General features: G+C 39.4%; 1 protein-coding gene and 1 long non-coding RNA gene across 5 annotated transcripts in view; one reads left to right on the top strand and one right to left on the bottom strand.

The window, feature by feature from the left end:
* The window catches only part of lrmda (leucine rich melanocyte differentiation associated), a 269,087-nt gene extending 258,954 nt beyond the window's left edge, over nt 1-10,133 (bottom strand). The window contains exon 1 of one of the 3 annotated variants that reach the window (XR_006099911.1): nt 9,839-10,133. Coding sequence is in view for 2 of the 3 variants with exons in the window: in XM_042433268.1 (XP_042289202.1) it covers nt 9,839-9,886 (48 nt within the window). In the remaining variant the exon portion in view is untranslated. The remainder of the gene's footprint in view (nt 1-9,838) is intronic. The other 2 variants (XM_042433267.1, XM_042433268.1) reach the window with 2 other exon arrangements.
* Nucleotides 1,257-27,170, top strand: LOC121911620. Of its 2 annotated transcripts, XR_006099913.1 has the most exons (7): nt 1,257-1,410; nt 4,455-4,617; nt 17,791-17,883; nt 19,812-19,960; nt 24,480-24,623; nt 24,805-24,884; nt 26,810-27,170. It is a non-coding gene; the product is annotated as an uncharacterized LOC121911620 (long non-coding RNA). The 2 variants fall into 2 exon arrangements; XR_006099912.1 differs by lacking the exons at nt 1,257-1,410; nt 4,455-4,617; nt 17,791-17,883; nt 19,812-19,960 and adding an exon at nt 24,047-24,212.
* Nucleotides 27,171-27,585: the final 415 nt, after the last annotated feature.

The following is a 27,585-nucleotide window of genomic DNA, read 5'->3' as shown; positions in this document are numbered from 1 at the left end:
AACTGTAGATGAGAATATTCACCATCAAAAGAGACTATTCACAACCTGGCAACACAAAGTGTGTTCTTCCTAAGGACTTACTACTGATCTGTAAAACGTTGGTTAATAGTTTAGTATTTTTTAGTATTATTAATTTAACACAACCTTTAAAACCCAGCTGAGGTTGAAACAAATGCCTAATTGCAATCAGATGGTTCTTGTAATTTAAATTTTTCTTTGTAGTGTATCACCTCTAGTCCTAACCAATGATAGAAATAAGGATGCTAACATCTACCTAGGTTTGGGAATGGTATGCCTTGAATGTTTCACGAGAGGAGTTGGTGTTGATTTGAACAGTTAGTTTTATTGCCCTACAGCAATAACACAACATATGCGGTGCTGATTTTTGTATATGAAAAAATAAAAAAAATAGAGCTCTTAAAATAACAAATAAAATAGTAAAAATAATAAGTCTCTTCTGAGTTGAAACCTTCAACTAATGCTCCTTGAAATGAAGAAATTTGAAATCCAAAGAGTTCAGTTCCTTGTCCTTGTGTGTGTTGAATGTAATACTACTATGACTGCTTCTACACAGGCAGAGGTAATAGTGTGTCTGTGTTCTTATCTGTTGTCTGAATGGATGAATCAGGCTTGTCAGATGCTTTCTGTGGACAGATTCTATGGTAGGCCACACCGCTTCCACGACCGTCCACAGTCTCACTGGGCTGGGCTCGCCATCATGAAATCCTTCAGATTCTATATGGTAGTTCAAAAAAACCAACCTACACAAATAGTATAGAGTAATAAGTTATTCAGTTCACTCTCTGTTTCTAACATTAGACCTCATTAACTTCTTCATTTAGAACATCTTATAATGTATAACAACTGGTATTTTAGCACTAATAAATGAATTACAACGGTATGGATTATTATATATCACAACAATTGGTATTTTAGCATTAACAAATTAATTGAGTGAATTGAATGAAACTGAATGAATAAATGAAAAATATATTTTCCCCCCTATTTTTTTTCCCTTTAACAATCCTTTTTAACCCTTTTTATATAATTTTAATGTGTTCCACCTTAACATGAATTGTATTATCACTACTTTCTTACTTAATATTTATATTTTAACAACCAAAATCTGTTCAATCACAATATAGTTGTACTACAAACCATTAAGGTGTGTTAATCTCACTAAAACCGAATGGCTAGAATGTCACAATATAAGTGCATTGCACCTTTAATTCTTCACAACACTATCAGCTGTCCACCAACCAAAGCTAGTAATTAGCTTAGCGATTAGCGTTAGCAATCTTTTTAGGACATTAATTCAATGATACAATATGCACCAAAGTACGCTGGAAACATTAGGACAACATTCTAATATTCCTGATTGCTTTTTACGAAAGTATCTGAACTTAAACAGTAAGTATGGTGTAATATCTTCTCACAGTGGCTGGCAATTAGTTTAGTGTTCAGTATTAGCATAAGAAATTTGTTCTTCAACTCACCCGAATTTCAAACACTTATAACTTGACAGAAACTGCCCCCCTCACGTTCACACCAGGGATTCTGCTAAAAGAATGGTTATTAGCATTGATAGATCGAAATAATCAAATTTTAGGATATTTTGTGGCATTTAATGTGATTAAATTATTTTATCCCCATTCAGGTTAGCAGAGGGCTAAACAGAAGTTAGCTGGATTGGCCGGTTCAAGTCTCTAAAATGTCCATAGAGCATGCGCAGTATGTATTCATCTGGCCAATGTCAAACCTGACACTATATTATACTGTGAAATACAGAGAGATATAGCTGGCGGTGATAGGCTAATCAGCATTGTGTGGACTTGTTTGGCAAGGGCTTGAATGTAATGTTCATTTATATATAAAAGTTCTGTACTGCAGGTTTAACAAATAATATCTGCAATAATTCTAAGCTTGCAAACAAGTACAGATAAACAGGCCTACATGCAAACCGACAAAAAAAATTAGCATTTGAAAGGGATTTTAGATAAAAATAACTTAAGTAATTTCTTGGCACTAAGAATATATATCTTATTAGCAACATTGGAGGTTTGTTTGGAATAAAAATAAGTTGTCAAGATAACAACTGAGTCAAGATAACCACTATGATGAAACAAACAGAATTTTAAACATCAGATGTCACCTCATAAGGTGCATTTTGGACCACATGGTTTAATTGCAATGGGATTTTTTGTAAGGAGATTTAATTTACTTACTGTACCAAAAACATGCCATATTACGAACTTTTGTGTTACATTTAGTGTATATTTTATTATCCAGGATAGCAGTTAATTTAAAGACACCTTTGCTATAACATTTTAGGAAGCAGATGTTTTCAGTAATCATTGGTTAAAACAGAAGTAAAATATTGACCACTTTTTAAAATGACACAAGTTAAACCCTTTGATTTGCCTTTTGACTTTCGTTACTGCTTTCCATTTTATCATACACTTTCATTATAGGGAGTTGGAATTGTGCATTGAAATAAATAGTTCTGGATAGTTATCACAGTCCTGCTTATACATATGAAGCAGATGAATCTTGGGGTCTGCATCACATTATTCCAGGGCTAATGACGTAATACATCCACGATGGGTAATGTATGGAGCCATGCCTCCAAACCGCAATAAAATGAAATGCTTCACAAGAATCCCAAATGCACATTATCATCGTCTGTTAATTCTAGAGGGTAAACTTGCGCCTGGAAAAGAAGAAGAATTGGAGCCCATTTTTTAAGCCAGACATTTGTTAGTTATGTAGATATCGATAAGGAAACTCAGCGTACAGGGGATAGTTAGTATTCTGGAAGGGCTCATGGAAAAATAGGCTGTTTTTTATCCCTCCTGTGAAACACCGCAGGCCACACCATTGCTCCATCTCCAATTAATTTCTACACCCCATTCATATTACTCTTCTATGTAAGTGCAACGTTTTCTAATTGCATTCATCACCAAAACCCTCACTTAAGTTCCCTCAGTATATTTATTATCACGCTAACTGGGTCTAAATTATTAAACCTTAATGATGTGGGCTCTGAAAATATGTTGTCCTTTATTTTCCCCACAGAGAATCAATGTTATACATTAGCAGTATAAATTAAGTAATACTTTACCTAGGCATGGTGCCGCCTTCAATATTCCCTCTCAGTGAAATGTATTCTCACAGTCTGGTGGCTTGCGGGTGCCTCTGGGGAGGGGATGATATAGTTCATTCTAATGAAAGAGCTAGGTGCTGCTAATGGTTTAAATGATACATTTGTGCAAGAACAGCAGAGAAAATACATACGAGAGATCTGGCGAAAACAAGATAATTCAGAGTCCCGCGGGGATATGATGTCATGGGACACACAGAATATGCTGAGGCTCCTGGGAGGCCTCAAATGCAAGGAGCGACTGCATATTCTAGCGTGATATATGTGGGTCAGTAATAGAAATGGGCAATATATGGTAAAGTCCATCACACTTAAAGGTTAATTACAATAGCCACAGTAGTCCTACCTCTTTATGACGAAATTGGTTGTTATTAATCAACTTTAGAGTGCCTTGTAACATTATAATGTGTGGAAACGCATAATGGTCTGACACAATGTCTCTGTCTTTTTGGGATACTTAAATAAGACCTTTATGTGAAAATTATTGCAGGAAAAGTGCCAATTAGCAAACTAAATCAAAATTTCAAATATGCTGCTATAAAAGACAGGTTTGTCTGCGTTTGTGTAATCATTACAGTTAAAAAGCAGTTGAAGATTGAACCATTAACATTATTTGAAATAACTGATGTCTTTAATTTAAATTCCTCCTTATTATTATCTTTTCAACAAATCTAAATTGATTCCTGTGCAACCTCTACTTTTCAAGGTGGGAAGTAGCCTCTAGATAAACGGAGATTAGGGAGCATTGTCTCATTTCAAGAGCATCATCCATAACACCTTCCCTCAGAGTGACTTCAATTACATTAACAAGCTAAATGCTACTGTGAGGGGGCATTTAGAGGTAAAAACACAGACGGCTGCTACAAAGGTAAAGCCTGTGACTGATGACACACAGGTTGAGGAAATACAGAAGAGAGAGCACATCTGAGCAAGGTAGCTTTGATATTTGCCAGACAGAGAAAAGGACTAAGCTCCTCCTGCCTTGTGTCTCCTGCTACCAGGATAAATCCCCACTGATCGCTAATTGTGCGATTCTTCTTGTCTACATCAACTTCAGGCCGACAGGTTATTTCAGCTTGTTATCGGGAAAACATTTATCCACTTGGAATTATTACTGTGCGAGGGCCTCTGGTGAAACACAAACAGTAGTGAATCTTGTAGAGTTATGGTAAGGCCCCTCCTCATTAGATGGCCAATCGACTGGCGGAGCGGAGGGCCGAATCCCAGCCCTTTATTGAGTGTTAAGGAGACACAGACTGACATTTACATCTCTTGCTTCTTCATGACTGGCTAGAGAGAAAATGGCTGCCATAGATCCTGGCTCTGAGGAGCGGCATGTAAGGTCAGACAGTGAGACGCATCTTCATCTCTGAGCAATGCTTCATGGACGATATAGCACATTTGCAACACAGAAGAAAATAGGATGGAGGCAGAAAATAGAATACAGCGGATGCTTGGTAAGTAATATGTCATTTTGATGAGTGCGCAACTTGGCTGCATAGAACTAACGTTGTTCTCTCAGGACAACCGAGCTCCCCAAAAACAAACCTAAAAGATGTAAACAAGACAAGTCACCTAATCTCATCTTGTCTGTATTGACTTATTGAGCATAAACAGAGGAAAACACTGTTGTGGATAAAGCACCCCCATACACCCAACAAACCACTACGGCCCTCCGCTTCTGAGGTGCTCTTTTCATTCAGTGGCAATTACAATCCACACCTGGCAACACAGAAGACATCCCGATGCCTAACAATGTCGCAGAGGAACTCTATTCCAAACTACCTTCCCAAATTGGCTCTGTAGCTTCGACCCAATTAGGGCTGAAATATGGTAACTGCGTCAGCCATTACAGAGCCGTGGAGACTGTGCGGGGAGAACTCTTGAAGGTTAGGAGGGGGTACACTTCAGGAGTGATATGTTGTGCAGACTTGTGCTTACACAGCAGAAAAGAGCGCCGTGACGAGGGGACAGCAGAAAGAAGCAAAGGAGGGATGATAAATAAACACTATCCTGTGGACATATTAGAGTAGCGGGGAACACAAGAAAGATTAGTGTTTCAGCCAAAGACTAGACTTATTCATATCAACCTCTTCTCTGTACCTTACAGGGTTATAGGGATCTATTGTTAAATGGTAATTCTGTCTGTCAGTGCCTAATGTAATGAGCCACAGTCTTAGCATAATCTTGCTGAATTTGCATTAGAACATGCAGTATTTTTACCAATTTATTACGAAATATTTTTTCTCTGCAAACCAATTCTGTCCACTACACGCTGTATATAATAAAAAATAAAACCACATCTTTTTTAAAGAATAAAATACAGAGTGTACAAATCAAAGCATTAAATATGCTTATATTACACAAAGAGAAGTATAATACTTTATAGTCGCTCATCAATATCACAGGACATTTTAGAATACCTGCATAAAATAACACACCGCCTTCCCTCTCTTTCTTCCTGGATGGCTGGCTGTGGCCTACATGTGCTCCTGACACCAGGGTAACTAATGTTCCCTTTGCCGGCAAATGATTCTGATTTGATATAAGCATTCAAACCTGTCTGCCTTGAGATATGGCGTCTGTCACCCTCCACTACGATTGATTCCCCCTTGCCCTTAAATGCAGTGCTTGCAATGCAAGCCAAGGACACTCGCCTGCCTGGTCAAGTAATGACAATCGTCTTTAAGGAGTAATGGCCCAAACGCTGCTTTTGAAATGTTACCAGGCCGCATCCAATAATGAATTCCCGGTCGATGACACATTGATAGATTCCTATTCTTCAGATGAGACACTGTAGCTGCAGTTTAATTGACAAGAAATGAATTCAGGAGGTTGGGAAGGAAAGGCAGGGATGAGATGGCGGGAGGGAGGAAGCAAGAGGGGGACTAAATTCTGTGTGATCAGCAAGGTTTCAAACAATCATTGGCGAAGTGAAGTCTCTGCCATATCTATAAGTCATCATGTTTTATAGGCCATTAGGATATCCAGAGAAGGGCCGTGTGGAGACCGTGGCTTTTTGTCGAAATTAAAATGTCAGAGAGGAAGAAATAGAACAAAACAGGGAATCTGCAATTAATTACCTGGCCATAAAAATTCAATAATCGGGAAGCAATGCTGTTTTCCGCACAGCAGTACTCCTGATCACAGCAAACTGGAATAGAATACATTCATCTCCCCAAATTACATTTCTAATCTAAAAGGGGGTATACTTGAGAGGGAAAGGACCTACAGTGTGAGTGGAGTACTATAAACAGTCTGTAGCTTACTGTACTGGGTAAACTTCGATATAGAAAACCTGTGCAAAACCCAAATATCTAGAGAATCCATGCAACATTCTCAAAACATACACTGACCTTTGGTTTAAATGTGGCCAGTTTTATATTTACACTGTGATGCACAGCACTGATATAGAAGAACTCCATCTTTTTCCCCATTGTTGAATCTTAGCCTGAACCTCAGGCTAAGAGTTGTTACCCTGAGGTAATTGCATCTAATGATTTTCAGAATGATACATGTCATCAGCATATCCCAATGGAAATTCAATAGTATAAGTGTTGTTAATGTGAGACAAGATGCAGTGTAATGTAAGTTTCATTGACTTGTCAGTTGAAGTGGACAGAAAATCTCTGCTAACGCAATGCTCAAGCCGGATAAAAAATATATAGAGAGAAATTCCAAGTGAGATAATAAGGACGTCCAGTCTGGTCTGTCCTGACAGTCTATGTAATCTGTTAAAACTTTTATCACTTTGTCATATTTCACACTGACAGAAAAACTGACTCCTGCTTACTCAAGTGCCCATATTTACCAGTATGCATTGCATGTTAAGGCCTTGATGGCTGTAGCAGTAGAGACACCAAACTTTGGGATCAGTCTGACAATTTCTGTAACTTTCTGGAACTGACAAGCACGACCACTTCAAGCCAGGTTTGTAGAGAACTTCTCTCTAAAACACTCTTTTTTCATTCTTTACAAAACTATTTCAGAAATATTTTATGTTTACAAACAACACTATGAATACATTTCATAGTTCACGATGAACTCTTTTCCTTTCCACTTTGGTTGAACACCATGTCGTACAAACTACTGATTTGTTCTCTTGTTTGTGTCTCTTTTGACTTATCTTTGAAGAAATCTGACCCTTGAATGCATATTACAAATGAACTTCCTGCTTGGCTTCTGCATTGTGCTGTCCATTACAATGGTGTTCTTCCCCTAGCAGAGGTGGCACGCACATACTATTTTCATACACTACCTAAGTTTAACACATATTAAATGTCATGGTTGGAAAATTTATAAAACATTAATAATTTGTCTTTGTGTGTTGATCGATGTGTGGTGTCAACAGTTTTACAGTTCCCCATTATATAATAGCAATACATGGTGGTCTACATACTGTATGTTGCTGAGAAAAATTTTCAGCAAACCTGGTTTTCCTGCTCTATATCCAGCTCTCTTAATACATCTATGATTATGACGTACACCTAATATAGGCATGGGAGATAGTTGTACAGGTTGCACTTGGGCAGGTAACTCAGGTACAGTTCAACATTGATGGACTAGCTTATTAAATGAAAAAGTGACATTTAAGTCAAAGTTCCATGAAACTTATTTAATATTGAAAAAAAATCATGTCATCAGAGAAGCAATAAAGAAAATGGAAGAAAGGAAAGAAGAGTGAATTATAGATGTACAGTATTAGAAGCCTATTCAAACGTTGATGATTAATTGCAATTTTGCTGGTGGGATACCTAGTAGGGATGTCTGCTCAATCAGGTATGAGCCAATTAAGACCTTCTTTAATTGATCAGTATTGGCCTTATGTAGCCCAATTTAGTTCTGATCCCCGATTTATTGTAACCCATTTGCCCTTGAGTGGTGTCTGGGATGAGGTTCTAAAATAGTCAGAATTTGAGGACAAAACGTATGCAATAACTACCATAGTACAGTAGTTACTGTTGTTTTGAATACAAATCTAATATTTAATTTATATTGTCTCATATTTATGCTTTTTTTCTGTTCAGGCATCTTGTCCCCTCTAAAACTTAGTTATATATCAAGGTGAGGGAAGGGTAAGGGCACTTGGGCACATTCTTCAGGATGCCTTGTAGACATGAGACACAGACTCCCACAGCAGAGGGTGGTCTGAAGGCAAGGAGGAGTGGTTTTAATTTAAGGAATGCAGCTATGCTATATTTCACCCTCTGCTGTTGTCTCGCATTATCTTGGTAAACATCCCAGGTACTAATATGATATATTTTCGAGCAGGCGGTGTTTCATCCTGCTCCCTGCGTGATTGATGAATGACGGAGGGATGAAACAGGGACAGAGATTTATGGTGCTCCAGCGCATAGAATATGTATGATTATCAGCTGTGTGGTGAAAGCAGCTCAGTTTGAGTGATAGGCGCATGGAGAGAAATCTACTAAATGACTCCATTCCCCCTGAGAAGTCACAGGAAGAGGGTTTTTATCTCTGTCTATCTCATTCTGGCCCTCTCGCAGACATTTGTAGGTATGTTCTTGAAGACGAGTGGAAATGCAGTGACCAAAAATCTATGAAGCTTCGCAGAGTAAAACTTAAATCAAGGTATGCATAGTATGCAACATAGGCTTTACTATCAAATAAATTCATGTTTCATAGTCTTTTTCAGCTTTGTGGGGTTAAATCTGTCTCTGGATCACACTGGTTTACAACCTTTTTACAATTTTTACTAAGATGCATAGAAACACTCACTTTGTCTATAATCATCAGCCTCTGAAAAGGTGGGACAGTAATTGTCAGAGTGAAATGCTATACTTTATCTTCTGTTATACAGTAATTCTGTCTAACCTCTGATTTAGTTATAATACCCATTGGCATCTCTGAGTGCCTTGAACAGTCAGCTTCTAATTGATCGATAGGACGTCATCATAAATCCCAAATCCTATGCACTTTATTGATCCTTCCGCAGTGCTCGCTGCTTCTCTGCATATGTGATTGCCTCGGCCCGCACACGCGCCAAGTATCAGGCATATTTTATCCACTGGGGGCATTATCATATGCAGACTGCATTGTTTTCTGCATCTGTGAATTACTGCTTGCCAGCATGACTTGAATGACACCCTAGAGAGGACTTCATTTCCTATTCACCTTAATTTATATTTACACGAGGGTCATAAATAACGCTAATGCACCGAGGCAGTTTGGTCCGAGTAATTGTTTATTTGCTTCCTAGTGGACTTGCTTGACAATATTGCTAATGAACACTTGAATGTCTAGCTTGGAATTACATCAGAGGGACTCTGTTACATGCTGAACATGTATGAGAACGTCACTTTGTGTACTTCACAGTTGTGGCTTATGAGCAAGCACTTTTTGAGTAACTTTTTAAAATATATTTATCAACTTGTGTCTGTGTTAAAACTAAATATATAAATATAATCCATATAATGGGAATATTGAAAGTTTAAGATAGCTATTTGGTTGCTAGCTACTACCTACCTTGCTTCTTTAGCCTACAAACTTTGCTATTTGACACTTCTGTTACATGGTGAGATATTATGCTCATGTGGGAAACTTGAAAACATGACCCACCTTCTACTTCTGTGTTTAAAGTTTGACATGAGGATATTCCCTTTTGTGTCTTGTGAGTGTGTTATGTTTCCTGGTGTGGGGAGAACAAATTTGACTCACCCATAGCCACAGGACCTGACTTGGTATCATCATGCAACGCCATGTCATCCTAGAAGGCCTTCGGTGGTAGTAGTTGTCTGTTTGGTACGCCTCTTCTGTCTTTAGCCAGCCCGTTCCACAGTTCAGGTTTTTTTAATGGATAAAAGAGCTGTCAAGTTTCCAAACTGTTAAACAGACCAAAACAACAACATAAAATTCACCCTTCCTGAATGTCTTGACATAACACAACTCGCTTGGTGCTCTCTTGGGATCTCACAGGTGTGTTGCATCAGTGCCTAATTACAGTTAGACCTGATCCCATGAGTGATGTCAGTGCTGACCCTAGGCATGCACCCAATCTAACAAATTAAAGACATCATAACACTATTGGGCGTAGTGCAAGTAAAATTTCAGGGTATTATTAGATATTTACAGTATGTTGAATTAGACATTTAGTTTCAAACTTCTGTTTTAAAAGGGAAAGAAGCTAGTTAAAAAGCCAGCTTCAGTCAATACAGGAATATCATTTATAATCTATTTTGACCCATATTTTATATACCCATATATTTTAATCAGGAGATTTCAAAGGCTGGATTATCCCCAAATGTGATTGCAGCTGGTTCACATTTGTCTTTTACTCATTTACCCAGTCAGACAGCATGTAGGCTATGATACCAGGACTGTGGAATTACTTCACTTAAACAGAATGCAGCTATCATTAATGCTATTAATTACATCTGTATTTTTCCTGCTATAAAAAGTCAAAATATCTGCTGTGAACAAGTTTTATTGTAAACTGTATTGCGGCAACTAACCTCTGAAGGTGCATGGCCAAAAATGAAGCTATAGCTAGTCACTGATCAAAATAAGTAACCTACAAGATAATGGTATCACAGAAATATGGTTTTGTCTAAGAAAATCACTTTGCTTCTCTTGCAAATCTAATTGTCTTTGACACAGCGTGTACTCACTTCATATGTCTCCCAGCAGGTTTTTTTTGCTTTGGAGAACAGGACGCCAGAAGGGTAAAGACCCGTCCCTGAGAAATGACTCACCCCATGTTCATGTGACAGTGGCACGTGTCCAAGCGCGGTCCATAAGGTGGAACAATGAGAGGATTTGTCGTCTCATAATTGTAATTTAATAAAGATCTCACATGGTATCAGCAGGGCCTGACAGGCAGGGCCTTCCGGCGCTTGTTAATGCAATTGTTCTGGTCAGACGGTGCTGTCACAAATCATGTTGAAAGTTGGGTGACAGGTAGCAGAGCTCATGGATACTTCCTGAGAAGCTGAGACAAGTTTTGGATAAAGGCCAGGACGCCGTGCACATGCTGTTGTATTGTCTGGTTGAAAAGAAAATCAAGAGCTGCAGAGTATTTGTTGAGGAAGAGGAAGAAATATGATCTCACAGAGCACATTTATTGAGAATAGTAGTGTCATGGAAAAAACAACAACAAACAGAAAACTGGACACATGTATAGTAACCTAATGCCAAGCACACACTACAGGACTTTCAAAGTCATCAGATCACTGTACTGTTCACACTACACAACTTTCTGTCCTGTAATCAGGAATCTTGAAGTTGTTGTGGTTTGCACACTACATGACTGATGGGCGACAGGAAGTCACACATTACGAGATCTTTCATCAGGAGGAATCCCCGACGAGTGTGTCTGGTCTCCAAACTATGATTTGTCACGAAAACACATGCGAGAAGTGACACAGTAAATGGCCCAATACCATGTATGAGACAGAATTTTTTTCTTCCAAAATACATTGGTGCTCGTACCAAAGTTCAGCTAAATTTTCCTCCATTTCTTGGGTCCAAGCAGACCGCAGATCACTTGTTGTAGCAATGCTTGTTGATATTGTCGTGTTGCAGGTGTTACGACTCCTCCCCCAGGTTTCCCCTTATCCCGTGTCTTGTGCTCTCATTGGCTGTAGCTTGTCGCCGCCCTCACTGTCAGTTACAACATTTTTCACATTACAGGATTTGGACACCCTGACAGGTCCAGATATTTAGACTCACGATGCGTTGGCAAGTCTCTTGGATTGCGTCTTTGAACAGTTCACACATAGTGATTGAGCACCGATTTTCGAGCACCGATTTGCCTCTGATCTGGGGCTTTTGTCCATAATCTCCTAAAACGGTTGGTGAGTGGAAAATCAGGGCTACAATTCTGTTGTGTAAACTCAGCATTACCAGAGCTGAAGGACAGTGAAGGTAATATGAAGGTAATAGATAATTATCAAACCTCATCTAGTGTTTGTCCCTAAAAAATACAAGGCGTTGACAGCTGAGGGAAACCATTTCCAAAATGGAGGCTCTTGAGGATTAAACAATGCCCTCCCTCGACACTGACACCACCACCCTCCCTCTGCTGTTCTTGTTTCACCTCTCTCTTTCAGTGCTGATGTCTGGGTGATATGTGTGACAGGGGGAGCTCCAGTAAAACCCTGCATACATGCCAAAATACATTTTACAAGCACTGCTCTAATCAGCCTGCAGCCAGAGGCTCATAAATTGCATCAGTGTGTCTGGAGCTGGAGAACAAACGGAGCTTATGGTCCCTGCTAAGGCTTGGATATACAGCAGGCCACACTCTCTGAGCAGAACCAACTCTGAGTACTGGTGGTGATGTTTGTGAGTCAATTCAATAGAGAGAGGAACAACCCTGTGCCTTTATATCAAAAAAATGACAAGAACAATAATTTATGCGCCTGTTTAATCAGCTGAGTGCATGTAGGCAAATGTTTGCATATTGCTGCATGTTTTATGTCAGACGTAAGTGTGTGAATACATGTCCCCATGCTTGGATGCTCTCACTCATGTTGAAAGTCTCAAATATGTTAAAAGCTGTCATTACATCCATATTTAGGGACCGCTGGAGAATTCATCAAGGGTTCATACACTCCTGCTCGTCTGAATTATCAACATGATTTGGAGCGCTCCAGCAAGTAGAATGTGTCACCATTCCAGCTTGGGAGGTTGTTTTGTTCTTTTTAATCTCAGCTGTAACCTTCAGTGTCCTCCTCTGACAGGAAATGCAGTTTATCAACTGGGGATGACACCAGGCGGAGGTGATATATGCAGGACTGTACTTCCCCAGATAACTCTAATAGCACGGAGCCCTGTTCCTGCTCTGTTCCTCGTTTTCAACCAACAGGGAAATTCCTGAAGTAAGAGAGGTTGATCAAATAAAATAATACTTTGAAGTATGCACTCGAGTCCCACGATGACTTCGCCAAGTCCTCAAATGACATCTTTGGAATTAAATAAAGGCACCTTGTCAACTCAGTAAAAAAAAAAAAAAGAAAAAAAAAAGAGGGGGAATTCAGCCTCTATCTCTGGTAGGTGATGTTGTATAAATAAAGGTGTACTACCACACAAATACAGACTGAGGCAGTGTGGACTGAACTGATCTGAAAGAAATTAAAGAACAGTCATGGTGTGTATTATAGCAGAGGGCCTCAGGCCATGAGGGCTTGTATAGAAAGGATGAGCACATGGCAGAAGTATGCGCGTAATCTACAGTACAGAGGCACATGCAGCTCCTACTGTATGTACACTGTGTTCTGGACTGACAATATCATGCATTCATTGTTCAACAAATATCACATTTCAGTGGTTTATTTATATCACTATTACTGTTGTAATTTTAAAGAATGTCTGAGATCAGAAACAACTCAGGGGCCATTTTCATAAATTTCCTCATCTACTAAATTATATTCCATCCAACTGGGGTGAATCCATTAGATGGCAGTAGTGAGCATGATCTAAAATTGGAGGTGTTTCTTTGAAAATAACTGTATTACTTTCATATTTTGACTAAATCAAGCTGTGTGAAAGGGAGAAACTTTAGATTTTAGCCACTCTTCAATCTTCCTACCTCTGACAAGAAAGAAATGTGTCTTTCAGCAGTTTTCTGTCATAAATGATGCAAAATAAAAATACCACTCTGTCGATTTACACTGAAGCAAGCAGGTTTTGAGCTGAACAATGTGGAGAACATACAGTTTTTTACTGACACATTCATACTGCTCCTCACCTTCACATTTTACATTACACTTTTACATAGCTGTCGAATAAAACCCTTGCAGAGGAAAGTTCATAACCGCTCAGAGAGTATAGCCTGTGTCTATGAAATCCAAGATTTGTTGCCTTTTATAAAAGGAGGATAAGGTTGGGTTTATACATTGGCACACACACACACATACACATGCACACACACACACACAGACAGTACCTTCTGCTCGGGCAGTCAATAAGCAGACTGTGGCTTTGGCAGTGCTCTATCTTATTTACAGGACGTTTGTTGCACTTGACATTTATCGTGGCTCCGGGGCCGTGAACTTCATGCAAACGCCATCGAAGCATTCAATGCCAAGGGCCTCCTGTCTCGGCGTCATCACAAGTCTTTTCACGCTAAGATAAATCACTTCCACTGGACCTCAAGCACAAGGGAAGAAGAGGGCTGGAGGTGGGGGATGAGAGGATGGAGGGAGTTCGATGAGGGAGGAAGGGAGAAGGGCAGGCAGAAGGAGAGATGAGGTTCAGAGAGAGGGGTGTTAATGTTGAAGGAACACCCGGAGGTTAACGCCAGCCCCATTTCTCCCTTGTTAATTGTTGGGCGCATTCACACAAATATCACTAACCATTATGAAGGCAGCATATGGTTTGGGTAAATGCTCTTTAAATCTCACAAGGATGTAAATACTCTCACCACATGACTGTTCTTGGTAGGCTCATGGCCACAGGGCATAAAAGCCCTCCTTTTTTACCATCTGATACATGCATTAATTGACCTGGAGGCTTAGGTTAGGATTGTGTTCTTTTCTAATAGACAAAGCTTGTAGCTGTAACCAAACAAAGAAAACAAAGTCACAAAGAAATCTATTCAGGTTGTTGGCTGTCATGCATGGCATATATCTCATGCATGAGTCAAAGACTACCTGCATCACATCCGTGCCACACTGAATTTTTTTTTTTAATATTTGGATTTTTCATATTTTAATTACAATATTCAGTTAACTGTTTAATTATATTTTCTTTATATTTTGTTTCCCACGCAAACATCTGAATGCAGTTTCACAGCCTTTTCCTTTATTTGTCTATCTTTATAGATCTAAAAAGCAGTGAACTGTAAACATAAGGAATGCATTTTGTTGCTGAAATGTCAACTTATGACAACTTAACATCTGCACTGCATGTCTGTCACCCTAAAGGACTCTCTTATGTCCCTTTTCAGGTTTATATATATTCTATATATTTATATTCTGGGGCTCTACAGGAATGTTCTTGCATGACTTACAGTTCAAAAACCTTGTTATTTATCTTGTACTGCCCTATGCAGCCCCTCATTTCAGCCTCTGTCTGACACAAGCCATTTCAGCTCCTGTCTCAACAGGTATACTACGCAGGATTCCTGAAAAATAATAAGTGTGTGGCGATGTATATACCTACAGAGACCCTACCCTCTGCCTGTATTTTCACATTTTCTTATTATTTTGCTGTGTTCGGGACGCTTCTGGGCATCTGCCTTTGGGCAGTTGGTGTGTAGCCCCCTTTAAATAACAGTGCGCGGGTGTGAGGTCGGGACTCACTATCTAGCGACCAGGTTACATCGATGGATGTATAAAGAGAACTGGTCACAGGAAAAGCGCTGGGGTTTGAAGCTAATTTGACATAGTGGCCAAACTGTGTAATTACAATGTCATGTGATGCTATTGCGCTCAAAAATACTTTTTCCCATAGACTTACATTGTGAAAGAGACACCTGTAAATCAGTGGATATGACTTGTTACTCTATCAGAATTTGATCCATTCGGTCCGATCACATTTCCAAAGTCTGGAAAAGCCACGCAATTGAACTGTTTTATCTCCATTCAAGTTAGCCGAAGCTAAACCAAAAACCAAAGGTTAGCTGTCTCGGCCGGTGGAAGCCTCTAGTGAGCATGCTCCATGGGCACATTGGGTCCATAGAGCATGTGCAGTATGTTTTCAGCAGCCGACAAATCCTGCAGAGTACACCCTTAAGAGCTCCCCTCCCAATGAGCCCACTCTGTTCTGATTGGCTAGCTCCATTGGTAGACTTCCAGCAGTTCAAAAGGCTATATAAACAAACAGTAGTAGTAAGATTTTACTTGTTTTTTCCCGTTCTTTACTTGAAATATAAATTTATCAAATTTATCCATACGTGTTTGAGCCTGAATCTGATCTGAAATATGCAAATGGACAACATAAACATCCTGTGGTACAACATTAGCAACAAAGGCTTTTGTCATTTGTTGGTATGTGTCAACAATGTGATGTCATCATGAGGAGGGAGTAGAATTGTAACATTGTAAACACAGCATACAGAGCAGGCCATGGCTTTTGACTTGCAGGGAGCATTTTTACATACATTCACCTCAAGTTTTGCTACTTTGAACATGTTTAAAATAGACATCTGACAGCATAACAGTATAAAAACAGAACAGAATATCACAAAAAGCATGATAAGAATTACTTATAGTTATATATTAGAGTTATATATGGTCCAAATGTATGAATAAAAATGAAGATGTATCCTTTTATGTGCATGCAACTACTATAAAATGGGTTATAATGTTAGCATTTTCTTTACATACTGATTAAAAATGCTAAATAGTGGATAAAATAAAGCATTACCAGTGTTTTCAACAAATTAAGAGGAATAGAACAGACGACTTATGGTGCATGGATTCACTCTTTACCTTGGAAATAGTAGTTTACAAAATAACTTACAAACTTTTTCTGGAGCTTTCCTTTCAGTTGCATCTCACATTCTTCATCAGTGGATGGAGTTTTGTTTAGTTTGTTTGTTTTTAGAGTCTTGCTGATAAAGCCCATGAAAACTCTGGAAAGTGTTAAGATTATGTTATCATAAAACTAATGATAATTGTCACTTAGGCATTAATGTAAGTCTTCATTTGATGAAAAACAATAACAGAATGGAAAACTGCACAAAATAAGGCCTGCTATCACCACACACCACAGGCACAGCATGTATTTGAAAATAAAACTATGCAGCTCCCTGAGAAAACAGTTTGATGTAGTCATCAGAAACATTACATACCCCTAAAGAAACTACAGCTGACTGAAAGGCTGACAGTCAAGAGGTGGTATGGTTATATTATAGGTAGAATGGTACAAGACCTAATAGTGGTACACATTAAAAAATGACTTCAGTATAGAATGATGAATGTGACTATGGAGCCCACCAAATCCTCCCAGCAGCTCCCAGGGCAATATATCCTCACGCAGTCAGCCCCAAATTATAAATCAAACTTCTCGCAGGTCCATATGATTCATTACAATGTATCAACAATAATTTACAGAAGTGGTTTTCAGATGCTTTTAACTTTGCCGCAGCAGTAATTTACAAACCTGGAGAGAAAAAAAAAATGAAAACAACACTGCTGTATTTTTTCTAGTTCACTGGCAGTGCAGCAGCTAAGCGATATGGAGGAGAGGAAAAATTAGATAGCTGATGAAGGCTCATTGATTCAAATGCTTGATGTTCTTGGAAAGGGAAAAGGATGACACTGAAGAATTTGCTTCAGGCTGCCTTCTGAGCATCTTACAGAGTGCTACAGAGGTGCACTGACTCAGATCCAATGCAAAAATGTGATAATCATTGCAACAAAAACACACCCAAGGCAAACAACTAAGAGACAGCACAAAGTACATTCCAAAAAAAGAAACAAAAAAACACTTATTCATAATGCATAATTCATAATTCATTGCAAAATGTACCTGCAAACAAAACACAAAGAACTGTACACAATCATTTTCTATTGCAGAAACAATAAACATTTTATTGACTGCAGTGCCATGCAGACATTGTCACTATTGTTTGTTACGTAAGGCAACTTTTGACATGTTGTTTGGATTTTACATCATAAGCTGTATCCATGTTCCAGTGTTCATTATGCCCTGCTCTTCCAAAGGTACTGCGGATCTGCACAGAGGCTATTTCTGGTGCCGTGTGACACTGATGATGTTGACAGCAATCGCCTTCCCACATCACAGCCACCGCAAAGGTCAGGTCCAAATGAGAGGGATGTGTAAGCAAGGCCTGTCCTCCTGCCATAGCCTGCACTGGCCTCAGGCACTCTGGCTGATGAGGCCTACAACATCAGAGCAGGGTCATTATTTCAACTAGAGAAGCACTTAACTTCTTTACTCCCTGTCTCTGAGGACGCTTCTGCGGCAAGGTAGACGGGGGAGGGCACAGAGCTGGGTTTTGTCCCCAAAGTGTGCAGTAGAAAGACTTTTTTTTTTCTTCCACCCCCGTCTCTCTGCGAATGTAATTCCTGCACACCCTGGGTGAATTAATTAATTACAAAGCTGGCTGAGTATCAAAGGTAAATGATTTAATTATATTCCCTGCGTCTCTGTTAAGTGGGGCTGTGGCCCTCTGTGGCGCCTGAGGCATGTGTGGGTGTGTGTGCATGTTTGTTTTTCTGTGTGTGTTTTTTTACATAAAAAAGAGAGATAGAAAATTAAAAGAAAGAGAGAGATAGCGTATCTGCGTAGTGTATACTTAAAAGAATGTACTTGTGGCTATCTATTTGCTAGTTTGAGACTGCCCTCATACAAAAAAAAACTACAGCACTGGTTTTCCTGACCTCTTGTAGTCATACAGACCGACCTGTGTGAGAATGAAAAGGCAGAAGTAGTATGACGTTGTAAAAGCACTTAACCTCTTGGGTGGAGTCAATGATGGTTTCTTTTAAACATGACCACAGTCTTTTTCTTACCTTAACCAGGTAGTTTTTGTTGCCTAAACTTAACCACACCTTAAACCAGCATTTTTTTTTTCTTTTGGGCACATGGGGGCAGTAGAACACGATGTAAACACAACATTGACATATCGTCATATAAAGTTGATATGTTGACATGGTGTTAGCAAACAGTTGCCTATTAACAGTAGGATGTGAAGCATTAGCAACAGCATTAGTACAGAGTCGTGCTTCTGGACACCTGATGAATGTAAGTCTCCACCAACTCCTGAGGGAATTATCTGACTTGTTAGCTGCTAGATACTACTATGTAGACTACTATGACCTACCATGTTCACCAGTTTGTTGTCTGTATATAGTTTAGTGCTGGAAAGATGGTGTACAGTCAATTTATCATGGCTTAAAATTGCTGAATTTCTTGGTAGATTCACCATTACTACCAACCCATTTCATGTTAGGCCTGTACGAAGTCATTTGATCCATTGGTGATGGATCACTTGTTGACTAGTCATTTAAGTTACATTTTTACCAAAATAAATCCACATTTACTTATAAAATAGATTCCAGATTAAACAGTAGCTCCTAGCACTCCTACTTTATTTTTAAAATATCATCCATGTTGCTTGTCTTAGCATGAGCATTGTTAAATTCAAAGGTGTAGAGGCTGTTCAGTTGGGGACGCGTTTTCAGCGCCTTCAGCAGACACGCCCCAAGTATTTCAGAGGTCAGAATGCTGCTTGTTTTTCCATGATTTTGAAACCTAATTTTATTTACTCTGTGATTTTTTTAACCATTCAAATTTGGCCAGGTGGTTAATAACACATTATTCTGTGGTGTGAAAAACTAATATATATCATTGCTTTACACTGACTTTAACATGCATTTTTTTGACTAACCGATGTTGGAAGAACATGAGAAGCTGCTATCTACAGTAGTTTGTGTTCATATGTCACATTAAAATAGGGACTCTTAGTTACATGGTAAACAGTTAATTTCAGGCTCAATTAGACATCATCATTTGAAATTCACCAAAATGGGTGAATGTAAAAAAAATACAACTTCCTAATCCAAGAATAATGGGCAGATCCAAGGTCCCAAAATTACGCAAATTCCATCTAAATATTATGCATTTTCAAAAATGCCCATGTTCACCCAAACCTCTGAATAGACTCACACTTGTCCTGAAATGGAGAAATACTGTATCAAATGTGTTTTGTTTACTACAGGAGAAAGATTGCAGCTGCTGAATTGTCCTTAGTCTGCTGTGGATGAAACATATTGATGACATATTGCATCAGATGCCTTGCTCATGGGAGATGAGAGCTTTTCTATTGGCAGAACACTCACCTTCATAAACAAGGAGTCAACACTTGAGGTGGGTAAAGCCACGTATATTAAAACACACACAGGCAGAGAGACAAGATGATGTTATGTTCTATCTTCAGATCCAGAGTGTGCACTGAGGATAAAGCTTTCATAATGTGGGGATAAACAGTGTCACACATCAGTTGATCTTGATTTTTATCTAACAGAGAGGCTTTCATGATGTCACAGATCACTGTATCGAGAAAATGACCAACAACAGGAGACACGCTCTTAATGAAAAACCATGTTGCAAAAAAATCCCTCTATCCGCACGGCTGAATAATTGCTGAAAAAGCAGGGCCCTGGATTCAAGATAAATAGAGCTGTTACTGGGGTTTTGTCACCACACTAAGAAGCTGTTTATAGCACAGAGGCCTCAGATAAACCATTTTCTGGCCAAACAAGGTAAATGAAGCATAATTGGAAGCCCATTACCAAATTGAAAAACGGGTGCCTTTTGTTTTAACTGTGTTAGAATCGAACTGAGGGCACCTCTCCTACTCTGTAAACCTGCATCAAACTGCAGGGCTCAATAATTATAATGTTCAGGATCCTTCTGAGGGGCGAAGAAAATCAATAGACTAAGGACAAAGAACCTATAGCCATCACTTAATTCTCTTATCACTGTGATTTAGGGGAAGAGGAGGATGTTAAATAACTGTAAATCTTTAGCTATGACTTTGAGGGTGCTTTATGGCAGTTCTTACAGCGTCTCCCAGACAGAATGTCCATACCTTCCGCAGACCACACAATTTATAGCTTTATTACCCTTTGTCTTAAAGAGCAGGGAGACATAGCAGGGAGGAAGGAGATAACAGCCAGTCCATGCAGCACACAGGCGGCTGGAAAAAAAAGAAGTTGGATGCCATCATCGACAGAGACATATCTCTGTGACAGGTTTACAGCTCAGGAGCAGGGCTTCTATTTGGGGGTGGAAGACAAGAAAGCGTGGGTTTTTCCCCTCCCTTGTCTGCCACCTGTGCATCCCACACATATCCCCAAACTGCAGCACGTGAAAACCCGGCCTCCCGTAGAGGGAGCAAAATTCAATTTCAAACATATCCCCTGATGATCAGATTTACTTTGCTTTTCAGTTGCCTCCACACCACTACTGCCACCCTGCCACCACGCCTTCCTAAAGGTCATGGGGAGGACTGACAAAGGGGGAGGGCTAACGCGAGGGAGGGCAGACAGAAGGAGGGAGGCGGAGCAATTTTACACCACAGAGTCATGAGTTCCTCTGGACCGGACAGATGCTTCCTCATATTTTCTTGCTGCGCTGACAAGTGGCTTATTGTTTCCCTTGATAAGGGTACAGTGTTCCCGGTAATGGGAATTAGAGGGAGGCGTAAGTCACCGAGACACAGGGTGAGACTGAATCAATAGATAATGGGAGATTTCTCATGGATGCAAAAGGCACAGTTATTATCAGTGCTGTTTAAAAGAGCAAAGCCTCTTATTTGTCTTCAAGCTACACTCATGGGTAGTGCAGAGACTAGAAATAAAACTTACACTTTGCTTGAACCCTGTGAAAGTGGTTTCCAGACAAATGCCCCCGACACCCTGTTCTAAACCGTGTCAACTCATGACGACGGGTTGTTCAGTGCTTACTTGTCAGTTAGCAGCATAAAACTCTCAAGAGAAATAAGGTGAGGCTATGGGTTAAAGAAGAATATTTTCACTATTTTGTGATAAACTTAATCCCTTACTTGAATTTAAAAAATCTCTTGCATGTGTCCTAATGGTTTTCTGTCACTATGTGTACTGTATTTAGATGCAGATGAGGATCCACAAGCAGAATAATTTTTTTTTTGTCTTATTTTAGTCTTTCAGAAACAAATGCTTTGAGTTGCTTTCAAGTATTTATACTTTAAACCTACATTAATTGTATTCCTTTGGCCACTTGGGGGCAGTGGAAACAAGCGGTAAACACAACACTGACATATTATTACCCATTAAGTTGAAACTTAGCAAAGAGTTTCTAAACTTACACAACCAGCAGAGATGGAGCATTTGAAATTGCATCTCTGGTCACCATTAAAACGTGCACTCTCCTTTTAGCTCTGTTTTTTTCTCCACAAACTCAATAAATGCAATGTGCTGAAAGACGCTAAAATGCTCTGTAGAGCCGAGGTGAACTTTTGGTCCATTGATACATAAAAAGCTTTAAAGCTGCTGAGAAAAGATAATTGAATGCATCATTATTATAAATTATACACATGCTGTGGCCAAACAAAGAAGGCAGAGATAACAACACAGAAATAACTGAACCTTTATATTGTCGACCCATTTGTTACCTTAAGTGGGTTACAAGGGAAGCAGAATTGTAAAACCAATTTGACCCAGTTACTGACCATTTCCCTAGACAATGCAGAGATCAAAGGGAGAGTTTGTATTTTCCAGCTTGATAAGTTATTGTCAACAGCTGCTCGAACAAGAAATGACCAGTTGCCAGAAACTCAGATTGAACAGTAGGCAGGAAGTCGACAAAACAATGGTTGTCTCAACACAAATGTTTGATTGCTCAAACTTCAAAACCAAAAAAACAGGTGTACAAACACAAACCTACTATAAATACTCATCCAGCAATTGTTATGCCTCTCAAGCAGTAGAAAGTATCTCAAAGAAACTTTAGAAAGCATATCCTAAGCAACATAAAATCGACACCCTAGTGTTAATTCAGAGCAGCAGACGTTGAAAACCAGAGAAGAGGTTTCAGTGGGGAAAAAGCACAATTATATACCATCCGACAGTGATTTGTGGTTGTGTGTTGGGAACGTTGTCCTGAACCATCCAACATGGTCAGTGAGCAGAGCAGCAGTGAGGGTGTCCTCCTCCTGACAGCTCCCCCTAGGGCCCTGGAATACATTAACCACTGTGGTCCACAGGGGTGTTGGGAATAATTACTCACTCCTGCCATGTGACACCCTCGATAAATTAAACTCCCCCTTTAAGTTTTAAAGGCAAATGCATATTGTGGCCATCACTTAGAGGCTGGCCCTGTCCGTGCTCTTGCATAATTTGTTGTAACAATGTGTTACCACAACTTGGTAACTCGACCCAGCAGCTGACTACAGATGAATGAGCAATGTGCCAATGAGGTCGTAGGGGGAAAAAGGAACTGTGGAGAAAAATTGCGTTAAAGGCTGTGTGCATGTGTCTTCATAATTAATAAATTCTAGTCCATCAAGCTGTAATCTAATTATGAAGTATGCCTTCATCTGCCATGAATCATCTTTGCACTTTGTTAGCTAAATTGGGGGAAATAATCCAGACATATCATTAAGATTTACATTTTTTCTTTGTGAAAAGCACAGAAAAAAGTTAAAACGTACTAACACAAAAGGATTGTTAAAACCCTGTAGCTAATGGCTTTAAAGGAAATGTAATTATGATTTAATAATTGACAAATTAAGCCCATGGAGCTTACATTTTTTGGCAATGGCCATGATCCATAAAATCAGTTTTTCTAACAGCTGCATGTCTAAAAGAGGTAATTACATTCTCTGTAAACACATATAAAACCTAAGCAAACACGCACAGCAGACGGCCGCGGATTAGGGGTGAGATGGAGATGTCATCCCATCCTCACAATGGCACATCTGGAAGATAACTCTAAAAAAATACAGCTGGTGATAGGTTCTTTCAATAAAAAAAAAAGTCTCTAAATAAATTTCCACTGTGCAGAAGTTACTGCTTGAACAGCACTGACAACCCAAAGACAAACTCACAGAGTTGTGCTGAGAAACGTCAACACCTCTACTTAACAAAAAAACATGACGACCTCGAAAACTAATTAACGTGTCACACTGAGCTTATACTGAGATAGTTTTACTTGCTTCAGTATAATATCTTATTAATGGAACACTCTAAAAACGAGGACACCTTGAATTTAATCCTCGTAAATACCTCGAAATAAGTCAGTCACTTCACTTTTTTGCAGCTACTGTGGATTGTTTTTGTTTTTGCAGTGCTGACATGTAACAGTAACATTTGTGAACATCCATGCCAGGTTTCCAGAGTAGAGAGACATTTACCTCAAGTCCTCCCCCTCCTCCCCCTCCTCCTCCTCCTCCTCCTCTGCCCAATGAGGAACTTGACAATTCCCGCCTTATTAGAGTCCTTGGATGCTCTGTCATTACACGAAGAGACCACCAGCTTCAAAACAAGTGAAACTTTATATTTCCCTTCTGTCTGTGCTCTTTTCAACACGTACTAATGATCTCGATGAGCAACACATATGGCGGCGAGACAGAGAGCAGGTGAGAAAGGGAGACACAAAGCAGATATAGAAACCAAATGTAATGTGTAAGATGTGAAACGTGATTAGTCGAGTCCCCAACCAGGGCTTTCAGTCAAAGGCAGCAACAGTAAAGATCATAAGACACAATAAGAGACACTCTGTCATGATATGAAAGAACATCTGAGTTCTCAGCTGCCGCCATTCATTTTCATAATGACAGTGAATGGAGTTGAAAGCAAGGAGATCTCTGAATGGCATTAAGCTCTCCTCTTTCAACTTTGATTAGGTGACTTGCAGAAGATGAAGAGAAATCATTTAGAGGAAGATAAGTGTGTCGGAAGATAATGGCTTCACAGGTTGAACATGGTGAAGAAACACTGGCTCCTGCGACTGAAGCTGATGAAACACAGCAACAACCTGAGAAATCCAGGTGCGTGCATGTTTATGTGTTGTGTTTGCTTAGATGCTAGCACAAATGTGGCGTGCAACGTGTATGAATTTGAATGTGTGGTTGCGCGCGTGAATGCCATGCCTGTTTTTGTAGGTATATGTGTGATTGCATGTACATATCTGCCTGCCAAAGATCTCACTTTCTTTGTCTTTCATGTCAGGCATCTCGGTCTTGGTGACAGCATTTCACATTGAGGTGGCATGTCTCGGAAAACAAAACTAAGACGGCTAAATATTTCCGGTAAATACTTTGTCTTAGCATGTTTAGGCAAATTAATGACAAAAATTAATTGCTGTTCATTTGTGTGCATGCAAAATTATTGATTATATATCCTACACGTACATTTCTATTTTACCGTCACTTATGCTTAAACTTAAGCCCAAAAATGACACAAACCAGTGTCAGGGACTGTGTAGATCACCTGGAGATTCAAATTGTAGCTGTGAAAGTACTAAATCCTTCAAAATGTCTTTTAAAACTTTCCAAGTGTTCTCTGTACCCTGACCAAAACAAAACACGATGACAGGTGCCAGTTTACGACATCCCTCTCTTTATCTCAGAGTCTCCTCAATTTCCCCCGACAGAGAGAGAAAAGACAGAGAGAGAGAGAAAGAGAGAGCGCGCGCGCAGGGGACCTGAAGTGTGTTTAGGAGGAAGATGGCTGTCAGTAGCTGTCAATCGTCGGCTTTTTGATGCCATCGTCTTGGCACAGGCCTGTCTGTCTCACAGTGTAACAGCTATCAAAGACTCACTCACAGCAGAGACAGGCGCCAGGGTGGAAACACGAGGAAATCCACACATTCTCTCATTTACACCTGGCATATAAACTTTGTGAAATCTGGGTCTGTGAATTATGATGGATGCTATCATTCTCACCTGGCCTTGAAGCAATAAATATGTTGAAGTGATTTGGCAGTTTGGAAAAAATATTTTAACTGTGCTTTCATAGTCATAGCACTGCATTCTATTTTATTCTGTTTATTTCAGGACTTTAGGTTGCATGATGCCACTTTCTAGTAAAGCATACTTTATTCATGTATAACTAATGGCTTTATTAATGGTTAATAAATGGTTTAGTAATGCTTTATAGATTAGTAGAGAGCTACAGATTAGTGTTGCCAGGTCCCTTTGTCTGGTGAATATTCTCCTCGCCTTCTCTTTTTAGCTGTCTCTTTATGTCATCATGCTGCCTTATTAGAAAGTCATTAATCAAGAGTCATAATACAATCAGTTGATAATCAGCCATGATGTATGCAGTTATAAATGTTTGTCTGAATCATGAATCATTCATAGGGTACTTCCACTACAATTTGTTCATAATTGTTTAACCAAACAGTCCGATAAATGTTGATAATATTCATATTCATTCATATGTTACAAATAATATTAAAAGTAATTATAATAGGTATTCAAATAGCTGTTTGACAAAGAGGGGTGGTGGCGGTGGAAAAAATAACATTAAAAAAAAACTGCAGTTATAAATGTTGATACATTCATAATAAATGGATGTTGGTCCAAATTTTCTTAAGTTTTGCAAGTGGTCAAACTGTCCTGGATGATTAATTAAAGAGCTAATTAAACACACAAACTTAAATTAGAGTAGGACACACACTAGCTAAAGAGACTTTCACAATGTTCTTATTAATGTCTTATTGTTGATCTATAAAGCATTAATAAATTCCTAACTACTAGCTACTGAACCACATGGACAGGGGTAATTGTGAAACTAGTCTTGAAACACACGATATTGCTATTACATTGCTGATATTTGTGGAATAAAACATGTCTCCAGTACAAACAACACTCCTAATGGTCTGATTTGTTTGCTTTCCTTTGGTCAATTTTAGTAGCTCTTAGACTACAAAAGACAAATCATTCTGCAGTACATGTTTGACTGGTTAGTCATGCATCAAAAGCACTTCAGCAGGTGAAACATTTCAACAGAAAACAGTACAGCTGTATATTTCCAATGGTCGATATTGTGATCGATTGGGCGGTGATCTATTTAAAGAAAATCCTGCTGGTTGCTTTTTTATTTTCCTATTACTGCTGGCTGCTACAGAACATTTTGAAGAGTGCATGTCAGTGCACACTGCTTTGGTGATAACATCAATCTGTCCTGCTGTCCTTGGTTGACTGTCTGCTTTTCTTCCTGTCTGAAACAGATCACTTACATGGCCTACAGTTCTCACACCACACCTCTTTATTGGTCCAAGACAGCATCAGGATGACTGTGTCCAGATGACCAGATCACCACTGGACAGGCAGAGGAGGAGACACTGGCTCCTTCTGCCTAACCTGTATGTTTTGTTTGGTTTGTGTCTTGCTTCACTCTGTCTGTTTGGCAGGTACACATGCAGACAGATCAACTAAATATGACAGGATCCCTGCTCAAGCACACAGCTCAATCTCTGTTCTGTGCCTGTAGTGTGCAGCTGCCTTCGGGAAGTCCTGTCAGCGCTTACCATTTGGCCTTGAACCTGTGCTAAACTATTGAGTTCATCATGCATAAAACATTAAAGATGTACATCCAAAAGGCTGTGGCTGCCTGTTTATTGGCACTCAAAGCTCCATAAACCATTTTCATCCCTTGCAGGATGAGACACACATGCTCTGCAGTCCTATTGATGGCGTTTAACACAGAATATAAACCATAAAACACAATAATAAACATAAGCGGAGCAAATAAATCAGATTCATAATAACCCCGAGGTGGGATTTGTGTAAGCAAAGATAGAGTCTTTGTGCAAATTGATGGTACAAGCTCTATCAAAGCACCAGTGAGACACTAATATAGTCTTATAAACACACGGGCAACACTTTAAAGTAGCTTCATCTCTCCTCTTTGGCTGGCCTAAGTGCTTAAATAATGTATTGCTTTCATAAGTGTGCAACTTTGCAGCACTTTCTTTGGCGGAAATATGTCTCCATCCTTTGGGTG

This window comes from Thunnus maccoyii, chromosome 14, assembly GCF_910596095.1.
Source record: "Thunnus maccoyii chromosome 14, fThuMac1.1, whole genome shotgun sequence".
In the NCBI taxonomy this organism is placed as follows: domain Eukaryota; kingdom Metazoa; phylum Chordata; class Actinopteri; order Scombriformes; family Scombridae; genus Thunnus; species Thunnus maccoyii.
This window is presented reverse-complemented; position numbering and strand designations above follow the sequence as displayed.